Source organism: Balaenoptera ricei, chromosome 1 (assembly GCF_028023285.1).
Source record: "Balaenoptera ricei isolate mBalRic1 chromosome 1, mBalRic1.hap2, whole genome shotgun sequence".
Taxonomy (NCBI): Eukaryota; Metazoa; Chordata; class Mammalia; order Artiodactyla; family Balaenopteridae; genus Balaenoptera; species Balaenoptera ricei.
In genome coordinates this window covers 58,249,510-58,262,230 of record NC_082639.1, presented here as the reverse complement: position 1 = coordinate 58,262,230, position 12,721 = coordinate 58,249,510, and the positions used below count along the sequence as shown (strand labels likewise).

At 39.0% G+C, this 12,721-nt stretch overlaps 1 protein-coding gene across 3 annotated transcripts in view; it reads right to left on the bottom strand.

Annotated features, from left to right (window-relative positions):
* IL12RB2 (interleukin 12 receptor subunit beta 2) overlaps positions 1 to 12,721 on the bottom strand; it is a 68,090-nt gene that overhangs the window by 14,085 nt on the left and 41,284 nt on the right. For 2 of the 3 annotated variants that reach the window (XM_059924307.1, XM_059924310.1), the window contains exons 9-11: positions 5,967 to 6,167; positions 791 to 889; positions 542 to 700 (exon numbers count right to left, since the gene is read on the bottom strand). In XM_059924307.1, the coding sequence (XP_059780290.1) occupies positions 542 to 700; positions 791 to 889; positions 5,967 to 6,167 (459 nt within the window). The remainder of the gene's footprint in view (positions 1 to 541; positions 701 to 790; positions 890 to 5,966; positions 6,168 to 12,721) is intronic. The other variant, XM_059924308.1, reaches the window with a different exon arrangement.

The following is a 12,721-nucleotide window of genomic DNA, read 5'->3' as shown; positions in this document are numbered from 1 at the left end:
TTAAATCTGGCAAGTGACTTGGAAATGCTCGGTGAACGAGTGATGAAATCATTTGAGATAATGCTCCAGCCAGAATTTAATTGCTTTAGTCTTACAGCATAATCACGGGTCATAAGGAGTTACTTAAATTGTATTTTATCCATTTAAGGAGAAAATAATATGCTATGATGGTATTTGCAAATGTGGGGATTCGAAGATTCTCCAAATGCATTTCCTGCAAGCCTCAAGGGTCTATATAATAGTATCAAAGTACGCTTATTGCTTTTTGAAATGCTATCTCCCCATATGAGTAAGCTCCTTGAGAGCCTCGTCCATTAACTTCATTTCTTCAATTTGCTTGGCACGTAACACATATTCAGTAACTTTGTGTGTGTGAGTGTGTGTGTGTGTTTAGATGTCTATTTTTCTTCATTCAATTAATTTCACATATATTTATGGAGCACCTACTAAGTGCCAGGTATGGTGCTAGCACTTGCACACACTTGTGTTTTCCCAACATCTAAACAAGAAAGACCCTGCTGCCTTTGTTTCTCACACATACCACAAAGCTGAGGCTGGGAATCGGAGTCCCGTTCCTTCCAATATATCCTGTAATGGAGGATGCAGCCCATTTGCTCCTGGGCTGGAATTTTGTTCCATGAAATTAAAATGCTCCCCTTTTCCTCTGAGATGGCATTAATGTGGGGGCCACTCAATGGTGCTGTGAAGTAGAACACAGGAGGCTTTTGTCACCCTCCAAATCCAAACCACTAAACTACAGCAAAATTGGGCAAAAGGTCCCAAGACTCACCTTTGTGCTTAGAGTTACCCCGGATGGAGTTGCATCCTCCCTGGTCCCCTGAAAGTGCATGCACGTGGATTTCATAACAGATGTAGGGTTTTATGTTTTCTGCAAGACATAAAGACAGACGCTATTCCAGGTGAAACAAGGATTTAAAGAAAACCACACAGACAGCTTTTGAAACAAAACTCACCTTCAAGGAAAAACTTTGACTTTTACAAATAAATTATTTGCTGTTTACAGAAAAGTAAGCGTGGTGTTTTGCAGGCATAGCACCTGAACGGCTCTTCTAATTCCCTAGATGCTTATTAGGCTCTGACAGGGCAGCATGGGATGACACATTCAGGCATGACTAATCAAGGCGCGCTCAGTGCAATCTACCCCCTTGTTCCCCCCATTCCCCCCCTCCTCGCGCCATGTTCCACTCAGATCTCAGTTGCTTCACAGCTTGGCAGATTAGGAAGATACCTGGGAATGTTAATACTCCTTCCTAGCTTTTACAGTGCCACACTTGGCAGTTTTCTGTCAGTCATGAAGTTTATTGGCAAGTCACTCTTCCCTTCCCAAACTCCCTATGTCCATGAATCTCAGATTTCTACTTCCTGTAAAGAAAAGGCCCCTCTCATAGATACTGCCCATGACATATCTTTAAACTCCCAATGAAAGTTTAAAGGAAAAAGATTATTTCTGTTAGGTACCTAACTGTACCTAACAGTCTCATGTGGTCAGGGTAAGGACTCTCTCCCATATTGTTCAATGCCCTGCCATAGGTAGGTCTGGTCCCCTACACTGACAATTGATCAGGGTTTAACATTTTCTTTTTTGGGAAGAAGAATTTTACATCACAAAATAATTTACTAGTGTGTGTTTTATATAAAAATCCATTGTCCCTTAAATATTCCAGCAAGTAGGTAGTACATGAAGCTCAGACGTGCAACCAGTACCGTCAGAAGGGACCATGAGGAAATCAAAACTCATGCCATGGGTGAGTTCCAACTCGTATTCATGAACCAAGTGAAATGGAGCAAGGCTGCAATCAGCTTAGTCCTGTAATCCAAAGATGCTTTGTGGGTAGCCTCCAGACCCAGAAGCTCAAAGGGCAACACGGAATATAGAATCATTTCATTTGGGAGGGGCTGGTTCCTGGCTGCTCTGTCGCTAGTTCTGGAAGGGACCCACCAACCACCGTGCCATGTGGGAGCTCCAGATGAGCTCATTAGGCAAATGGTTTCATTGCATTTTGCCATGCAAAGTGTGAGTTCAGGGCAGAGGCCTTGGGGAACTGCTGCATCAGAAGCTGTGGGTTCCTTCTTATGAACAGCCTACCCTTCGTGGAGGAGGGAGGAAAATGTGGCTCCATAACTTAGCTGACATTTTCCTTTCTATGAAGAGCAGAGCCCTAGCAAGCTTGTTCCCCAGTTCTGACCTTAAGAACTCCTGTTTTACTGGCTAATTCTTACATGAACACCCCCTAATCATTGTCTGCTCCCTACCTCAAAAATTCCTTAGCCTTTGCTGCTGGTGGATGAAGCCCATACTCTTAACATTTTCATTTCTTTCTACAGTCTGGCCCCAACTTCCAGGCTTATATCTTGAAACCCCCATGCATACACATATACCTGGCACGCTTGGGCAAAGGCTCTGTCTTCACATTTATAAACCACCTCTTAGGTGGTTTTTCTGCAGAAAGCTAAATTCACCTATTAAGTCTGGGAGAAGGCAAACATTAAATGATCAGCAATGAGGAGTAATCACAGAGGAAGTATGATGGGACCATACGGAAGAGGGGCCCAAGTAGCTAGGCATCAGGGAAGGTTTTCTAGGCACTGTGATGTCTACATATTTGTAAAAGGAGTGTCTCTATAAGGTCAGAACTGTTTTCAGCAAGACAAGACAGGACTGACTGTTTCTAGCCTAGACCCCACCAACTTATAATCCAGGAGGTGGACTTTACTGTCGTCTGCTCCAAAACACCCAACTCGGCCCCAGCCAGATGCTGGGAAAAGACTGGTAAGGATCTGATGACAATGAGTCATCTTACTTATTGGAGAGGGTTACTTTGAATTCACGATAAGTATGAGTTAAGTTTTAAGTGTTTATTTCCAGAACATAACCTCAACACAGACTCATAGTTGATCAAGTGTTTTCAAGTGGGAGAACAACTTGAATTAATAGTTATCTTACCCAGTATTATTCATTTTCTTCAAATGAATATGTCATACTTAGGAAACATTTTAGCTTCCTAAGTATGGAAAACATTCTCTCTTGTCATCTATTTTATGCATTGTGTGTAGAATATAGAATTTCTAAAAGGAAAGAACTGTAGGGACTATATAGTTCAAACTATCCCAAAGGGGTAAATCCTAATACAGTTTATAATAAGTGTTTACAATTATATAGCAGTTTAGAGTTCAGTAAATGCCTTTTCTATCCACTGTTTCATCTGATTTGATGGGCATAACAGCCCTAAAGGAAAAATGGTTCTACTGCAACAACTCTAGGGACAGAGAACACACTGCCTTGAGGGGCAATCAACTGTCCTATTAGAGACCATCAAGTATAAGGAAAGTTCTTTCTGAAAATTGAGCTGACATCTGTCTTCTTATAATTTTTATGCAGGGGGCCTTCGTTATGCTCTCCAAAACAACAAAGGACACATACTCTTTCTTATATACATGTCGAAGCCAGTAACGGCCGTCAACCACCCCCCACTGCCCCAATCCAGAATTCTCTTCTATGGGCTAAGTGGTTTCCACATTAAAAGTTCCAGACCCCTAATGGCTTACTCACTTTCCTCTGATGTTCACTGGGTTATCCAGGCAGCACTCTTTTTAAGTACAGGGATTAAAACTGAATACAACCCACTAGAAGTCTGAGTAGCTAGACTCTAAAAGAGGCACACAGTTAAGGACTGGCTCGTGTATTATCATGCAGCGCCCTCTGTTTATTTCATTTGTGGAAGTCTTGTCTCCTTAAGCAGGGTGTGTGTATCCTTTGGTCAGGTGTAATAGTTGTCATGGTGTAATGAAAATATGGGATTTAGAGCTTGAAAACCTATTAAAATCTTAGCTCCATCACATATAATAATAATAATAATGATAGCTAAATTATTAAGCATTTAAAATGTGCTCGGTACTGTTCAAAACGTTTTCTCTTTCAGTTAGTCTTCACAGTAATCCAGTGAGGTAGGTGATACTACCCCCATTTTACAGATTAGGAAACCAAGGCACAGAGAAGTTAAGCAATTTGCCCTGGATCATACAATTTAGTAAGTGACAGAGCCAGGACTCAAACCCAGATAGTCTGGCTGCAAAACTTTTAACCTCTATGCTGAACTTATACTTTAAAAATCACATTGACATTTTTAACACATTAAATTAACACGTCCATTGCCATACAGAAGATACATTTATCAACATTTTAATTTGGGGTGATACTGCTGATTAGTGTTAATTATCTTATGATGATTTTGAATTATTATAGAACAACAATTAGGAGAAAAATAGAAGGAGCACAATACTGTAGTTTCGGCTTCTGAATGTTCTGAATGTTTCAGCACACACACACACATGCACACATGTACCCATGCCTTGTTCATTGAAATTCATCCTGGAAGAAGATTTTCAAGCAACTGACCATCTAACTAACCTAACTTTGATATGCAAATAATACCATTTCTCTCTGGGAAAATTAAAATAAGAAGAAATTTCTACTAATAGGTTTTTGGTAACATATTCATCGGTAAGTAAGGGAGGTCTCTGAGTACTTCAAACACAAAACAATCTTAGAAGCTGACTGTGGGGCTTCCCTGTTGGCGCAGTGGTTAAGAATCCACCTGCCAAGGCAGGGGACACGGGTTTGAGCCCTGGTCCGGGAAGATCCCACATGCCACAGAGCAACTAAGCCTGTGCACCACAACTACTGAGCCTGCGCTCTAGAGCTCGCAAGTCACAACTACTGAGCTCCAGTGCTGCAACTACTGAAGCCCACACGCCTAGAGCCCGTGCTCCACAACAAGAGAAGCCACCGCAACGTGAAGCCCGCGTACCGCAACGAAGAGCAGCCCCTGCTCACCACAACTAGAGAAAGCCCGTGTGCAGCAACGAAGACCCAACACAGCCAAAAATAAAAATAAATAAAATAAATTTAAAAAAAAAAGAAGAAGCTGACTGTGGCTAACAGACAGAGTAAGACTTCAGAGTTCGTGAATTAAGAACTTGAAAAAAAATAAACCTGAGACCTTGCCTTTTAATGTTTGCTTGGCAAATGTCAACTGCCTGCAGCGTGACTAGGACTAGATCTCTCCTCTGAGAGAAGAGGTTAAGATTCTTTTCACTGGTCAGGAATAGCAAGCCCCATTTAGGGATTGCTGTGATGAAAGCTAAAGGGCAAGTGTCAGACTCTGATGGGAGGAAGATGTGCACCACAGCAATCATTTATAAAAATGATGAAACGAGCCTTTGGCTACCTTGTTTTCCCATTGTCCAATGTTGTTTATGCTCAGGATTGAATGGTTGACTATTTGTGAGATTTCTTTTTAGTTTAAATTCATATTGTATGATACAGAAATTTAGGATGTGCTCCAAGGGTAAAATGAAATTGTAAAAAAAAAAAAAGAAAAGACATTGATTAACTTCTGTCCAATTATTTGAATATATTTTCTGACACTTTCTATCACTTGATTTTAACCACTGACAGATTCAGAATTTGAGGACTAGAGACACCAATTATCATATAGATAATTCTGGATTTGTTATCACACAAATAATAAGTAGCAGAATTGGAAATGAAAGATCTTCTGGTTTCCTCATCTGTACAATGGGTATAATAAGTCTTGCTACACATGACTATTCTCAAAATTAAATGAACTCCCAAATTCAAGGTGTCCATCACACTGACTGGTTACTACTTAGCTCTCAGCCATGCTTGTTGGGTTCATTATTCAGTCATCTTATACGGCACTGTATCAGGCACATGAGTTTTCCATAAATTCTAGAGTTTTTAGTCAATCTGTGAGTATATTCTATGGCTGCAGTGGTGCATCCTGATGGGCTCTAGGTCATCACTATCCTTCTTCTCATGCAGCTGCCTGTAACTGAAGGCATGACTCTGGGTTCCCGCCTGCAATTTCCTCAAAAAAGGTGAACTTAGAAACCCTCTAGAAGGAAGGTGAATAATTTAGTACCTGAAATCAGAGCAGACAGGTTGTAGGGGGGACTCCGCAACCAGCCTAGAGGGGGCTGCGTGCTGGCCCCTGGATGGAGTTCCCTCCATTCCACCACATACTCCTGCACAGCAGCGGCAGCTTTCCCCGGAGGTGTCCATGTCACCACCAGGTGGTCCACGCCTTCTGAGTTTGCTGAGACCTGTTGAGGAGCCAGCAACCCTTTATGGGGAAAGAGGGGGAAGGATAAAAATAAAATCACAGTGGATAAAGACATAAAAAACAACAACTCAACCCAGCAAAGTTGTAGCAAGAACCGATTTCTTGTAAAGAACTTCAGGTTCACAGATTTTGTTCATCCAGCTTCTCAGATCTTGGAGAACTGGCATCGGTGCCAGGACCCTATGTAGTGTTATTTATGAAATTATTTTCCCCTTCATCTTCCATTTCACTTCCCATTTCTGTGTCCCCAAAGGTACCTGCTCTAGTGAATATAATATGCATCCTTCTAATCCACCTCCCGTATGTTTATTTACATATATATGTGTCCTTGAGAATTAGTGTTGCTTTGTGCTGGTGTGTTGCATTTTCATGAAACATGTTTGGAGTATATCTAATGCATTTCCTAACTTTTTATTTCACTCAACATTATGTTTCCAGGATACATCCATCCTGCTGCTATATGAAAATCCAGCTCATTCCTTCAGACTGCTGCCTCAACCCTGTCTTTGTCCAGTCTCCAAGTGACAAGCAGTAGCTTCCTTCCAACTTTTTGCCAACACAAACAAGGATGCAATGAACATTCTCTTGCATGTCCTCGTGTGTGCCTGTGCAAGAGTGTCTCTCTCACCCTCCTATACTGTTGATGGGAATGTAAATTGGTAAAGTCACTATGGAGAACAGTATGGAGGTTTGTTAAAAAACTAAAAATAGAGCTACCATATGACCCAGCAATCCCACTCCTGGGCATATATCCAGAGAAAACCATGATTTGAAAGGATGCATGCACCCCGATATCCATTGCAGCACTGTTTACAATAGCCAGGACATGGAAGCAACCCAAATGTCCATTGACAGAGGAATGGATAAAGAAGATGTGGTACATATATATTAATACAATGGAATATTACTCAGCCATAAAAAGGAGTGAAATAATGCCATTTGCAGCAACGTGGATGGACCTAGAGATTGTCATATAGAGTGAAGTTAAGTCAGAAAGAGAAAGACAAATATCATATATCATTTATATATGGAATCTAGAAAAATGGTCCAGATGAATTTATCTGCAAGGCAGAAATTGAGTCACAGATTAGAAAACAAACTTATGGTTATCAAGGAGGGAAGGGAAAGGTGGGATGAACTGGGAGATTGGGATTGACATATATACACTACTATACATAAAATAGATAACTAATGAGAATCTGCTGTATAGCACAGGGAACTCTACTCAGTGCTCTGTGGTGACCTAAATGGGAAGGAAATCTAAAAAAGAGTGCATATATGTATATGTACAACTGACTCACTTTGCTGTACAGGAGAAACTAACACAATACTGTAAAGCAACAATACTCCAATTTATTAAAAAAATTCTTTTTAATATCTTTATTGGAGTATAATTGCTTTACAATGTTGCATTAGTTTCTGTTGTACAACAAAGTGAATCAGCTATAAGTATACATATATCCCCATATCCCCTCCCTCTTAAGCCTCCCTCACACCCTCCCTATCCCACCCCTCTAGGTCAGCACAAAGCATTGAGCTGATCTCCCTGTGCTATGCAGCAGCTTCCCACTAGCCATCCACTTTACATTTGGTAGTGTATAGATGTCAGTGCTACTCTCTCACTTTGTCCCACCTTCCCCTTCCCCCCATGTGTCCTCAAGTCCATTCTCTACGTCTGTGTCTTTATTCCTGCCCTGCCACTAGGTTCATCAGTACTACTTTTTTACATTCCATATATGTGTGTTAGCATACAGTATTTGTTTTTCTGACTTCACTCTGTATGACAGACTCTAGGTCCATCCACCTCACTACAAATAACTCAATTTCGTTTCTTTTTATGGCTGAGTAATATTCCATTGTATATATGTGCCACATGTTCTTTATCCATTCATCTGTTTATAGACACTTAGGTTGCTTCCATGTCCTTGTTATTGTAAATAGTGCTGCAATGAACATTGTGGTACATGACTCTTTTTGAATTACGGTTTTCTCAGGCTATATGCCCAGTAGTGGGATTGCTGGGTCATATAATAGTTCCATTTTTAGTTTTTTAAGGAACCTCCATACTGTTCTCCATAGTGGCTGTATCAATTTATATTCTCACCAACAGTGCAGGAGGGTTCCCTTTTCTCTACAACCTCTCCAGCATTTATTGTTTGTAGATTTTTTGATGATGGCCATTCTGACTGGTGTCAGGTGATACCTCATTGTGGTTTTGATTTGCATTTCTCTAATGATTAGTGATGTTGAGCATCTTTTCACGTGTTGGTTGGCATCTGTATGTCTTCTTTGGAGAAACGTCTATTTAGGTCTTCTGCCCATTTTTAGATTGGGTTGTTTGTTGTTTTGATATTGAGCTGCATGAGCTGCTTGTATATTTTGGAGATTAATCCTTTGTCAGTTGCTTCGTTTGCAGATATTTTCTCCTATTCTGAGGGTTGTCTTTTCGTCTTGTTTATGGTTTCCTTTGCTGTACGAAAGCTTTTAAGTTTCATTAGGTCCCATTTGTTTATTTTTTATTTTATTCCCATTACACTAGGAGGTGGGTCAAAAAAGATCTTGCTGTGATTTATGTCAAAGAGTGTTCTTCCTATGTTTTCCTCTAAGAGTTTTATAGTGTCTGGCCTTACATTTAGGTCTTTAATCCATTTGGAGTTTATTTTTGTGTATGGTGTTAGGGAGTGTTCTAATTTCATTCTTTTACATGTAGCTGTCCAGGTTTCCCAGCTCCACTTATTGAAGAGGCTCTCTTTTCTCCATTGTATATTCTTGCCTCCTTTGTCAAAGATAAAGTGACCATATGTGCATGGGTTTATCTCTGGGCTTTCTATCCTGTTCCAAAGATCTATATTTCTGTTTTTGTGCCAGTACCATACTGTCTTGATTACTGTAGCTTTGTAGTAGAGTCTGAAGTCAGGGAGCCTGATTCCTCCAGCTCCATTTTTCTTTCTCAAGATTGCTCTGGCTATTCGGGGTCTTTTGTGTTTCCATACAAATTGTGAAATTTTTTGTTCTAGTTCTGTGAAAAATATCATTGGTAGTCTGATAGGGATTGCATTGAATCTGTAGATTGCTTTGGGTAGTATAGTCATTTTCACAATGTTGATTCTTCCAATCCAAGAACATGGTATATCTCTCCATCTGTTTGTATCATCTTTAATTTCTTTCATCAGTGTCTTATAGTTTTCTGCATACAGGTCTTTTGTCTCCTTAGGTAGGTTTATTCCTAGGTATTTTATTCTTTTTGTTGCAATTGTCAATGGGAGTGTTTCCTTAATTTCTCTTTCAGATTTTTCATCATTAGTGTATAAGAATGCAAGAGATTTCTGTGCATTAACTTTGTATCCTGCTACTTTACCAAATTCATTGATTAGCTCTAGTAGTTTTCTGGTAGGATCTTTAGGGTTCTCTATGTATAGTATCATGTCATCTGCAAACAGTGACAGTTTTACTTCTTCTTTTCCAATTTGGATTCCTTTTATTTCTTTTTCTTCTCTGATTGCTGTGGCTAGGACTTCCAAAACTATGTTGAATAATAGTGGTGAGAGTGGGCAACCTTGTCTTGTTCCTGATCTTAGTGGAAGTGGTTTCAGTTTTTCACCATTGAGAACGATGTTGGCTGTGGGTTTGTCATATATGGCCTTTATTATGTTGAGGTAAGTTCCCTCTATGCCCACTTTCTGGAGAGTTTTTATCATAAATGGGTGTTGAATTTTGTCGAAAGCTTTTTCTGCATCTATTGAGATTATTATATGGTTTTTATCCTTCAATTTGTTAATATGGTGTATCACATTGATTGATTTGTGTATATTGAAGAATTCTTGCATTCCTGGGATAAACCCCACTTGATCATGGTGTATGATCCTTTTAATGTGCTGTTGGATTCTGTTTGCTAGTATTTTGTTGAGGATTTTTGCATCTATGTTCATCAGAGATATTGGCCTGTAGTTTTCTTTTTTTGTGACATCTTTGTCTGGTTTTGGTATCAGGGTGATGGTGGCCTCGTAGAATTAGTTGGGGAGTGTTCCTTCCTCTGCTATATTTTGGAAGAGTTTGAGAAGGATGGGTGTTAGCTCTTCTCTAAATGTTTGATAGACTTCACCTGTGAAGCCATCTGGTCCTGGGCTTTTGTTGTTGGAAGATTTTAAATCACAGTTTCAATTTCAGTGCTTGTGATTGGTCTGTTCATATTTTCTATTTCTTCCTGGTTCAGTCTCAGAAGGTTGTGCTTGTCTAAGAATTTGTCCATTTCTTCCAGGTTGTCCATTTTATTGGCATATATTTGTTTGTAGTAATCTCTCATGATCCTTTGTATTTCTGCAGTGTCAGTTGTTACTTCTCCTTTTTCACTTCTAATTCTGTCAATTTGAGTCTTCTCCCTTTTTCTCTTGATGAGTCTGGCTAACGGTTTATCAATTTTGTTTATCTTCTCAAAGAACCAGCTTTTAGTTTTCTTGATCTTTGCTATTGTTTCCTTCATTTGTTTTTCGTTTATTTCTGATCTGATCTTTATGATTTCTTTCCTTCTACTAACTTTGGGATTTTTTTGTTGTTCTTCTTCTTCTTTCTCTAATTGCTTTAGGTATAAGGTTAGGTTGTTTGAGATTTTTCTTGTTTCTTGAGGTAGGATTGTATTGCTATAAACTTCCCTCTTAGTACTACTTTTGCTGCATTCCATAGGTTTTGTGTTGTCGTGTTTTCATTGTCACTTGTTTCTCAGTATTTTTTGATATCCTCTTTGATTTCTTCAGTGATCTCTTGGTTGTTTAGTAGCATATTGTTTAGCTTCCATGAGTTTGCATTTTTAAAGTTTTTATTCCTGTAATTGATACCTAGTCTCATAGCGTTGTGGTCGGAACAGATGCTTGATACAATTTCAATTTTCTTAAATTTACCAAGGCTTGATTTGTGACACAAGATGTGATCTATCCTGGAGAATGTTCTGTGTGCACTTGAGAAGAAAGTGTATTCTGTTGTTTTTGGGTGGAATGTCCTATAAATATCAATTAAGTCCATCTGGTATAATGTGTCATTTAAAGCTTGTGTTTCCTTATTTATTTCTGTTTGGATGATCTGTCCATTGGTGTAAGTGGGGTGTTAAAGTCCCCTACTATGATTGTGTTACTGTCGATTTCCCCTTTTATGGCTGTTAGCATTTGCCTTATGTATTGAGGTGCTCCTATGTTGCATGCATAGATATTTACAATTATTATATCTTCTTTTGGATTGATCCATTGATCATTATATATTGTCCTTCCTTGTCTCTTGTAATAGTCTTTATTTTAAAGTCTATTTTGTCTGATATAAGTATTGCTACTGCAGCTTTCTTTTGATTTTCATTTGCATGGAATATCTTTTTCCATCCCCTCACTTTCAGTCTGTATGTGTCCCTAGGTCTGAAGTGGGTCTTTTGTAGACAGCACATATATGGGTCTTGTTTTTGTATCCATTCAGCCAGTCTCTGTCTTTTGTTTGCAGCATTTAATCTATTTACACTTAAGGTAACTATTGATATGTATGTTACTATTACCATTTGCTTGTTTTGAGTTTGTTTTTGCAAGTCTTTTCCTTCTCTTGTGTTTCCTGCCTAGAGAAGTTCCTTTAGCATTTGTTGTAAAGTTGGTTTGGTGGTGCTGAATTCTCTTAACTTTTGCTTGTCTGTAAAGCTTTTGATTTCTCTGTCGAATCTGAATGACATCCTTGCTGCGTAGAGTAATCTTGGTTGTAGGTTTTTCCCTTTCATCACTTTAAATATATTTTGCCACTTCCTTCTGGCCTGTAGAACTTCTGTTGAAAGATCAGCTGTTAACCTTATGGGGATTCCCTTGTATGTTACTTGTTGCTTTTCCCTTGCTGCTTTTAATATGTTTTCTTTGTGTTTAATTTTTGTTAGTTTGATTAATATGTGTCTCGGCATGTTTCTCCCTGGGTTTATCCTGTATGGGACTCTCTGCGCTTCCTGGACTTGATGGACTATTTCCTTTCCCATGTTGGGGAAGTTTTCAACTATAATCTCTTCAAATATTTTCTCAGACCTTTCTTTTTTTCTTCGTCTTCTGGGATGCCTATTATTCGAATATTGGTGTGCTTAGTATTGTCCCAGCGGTCTCTGAGACTGTCTTCAATTCTTTTCATTCTCTTTTCTTTATTCTGCTCTGCGGCAGTTATTTCCACCATTCTATCTTCCAGCTCACTTATCCGTTCTTCTGCCTCAGTTATTCTGCTATTGATTCCTTCTAGAGTGTTTTTAATTTTAGTTATTGTGTTGTTCATTACTGTTTGTTTGCTCTTTAGTTCTTCTAGGTCCTTGTTAAATGTTTCTTGTATTGTCTCTATTCTATTTCCAAGATTTTGGATCATCTTTACTATCATTACTCTGAATTCTTTTTCAGGTAGTTTGCCTATTTCCTCTGCATTTATTTTATACTCCAATTAAAGAAAAAAAAAGCCTCTCTCTCTCTCTCTCTCTCTAAATGCACAGAATTTCTTGATTATAGACTAAATTCACCTATTTCACTAAATACAGCCAGGTCGATCTCTAAAATAGTCAATCA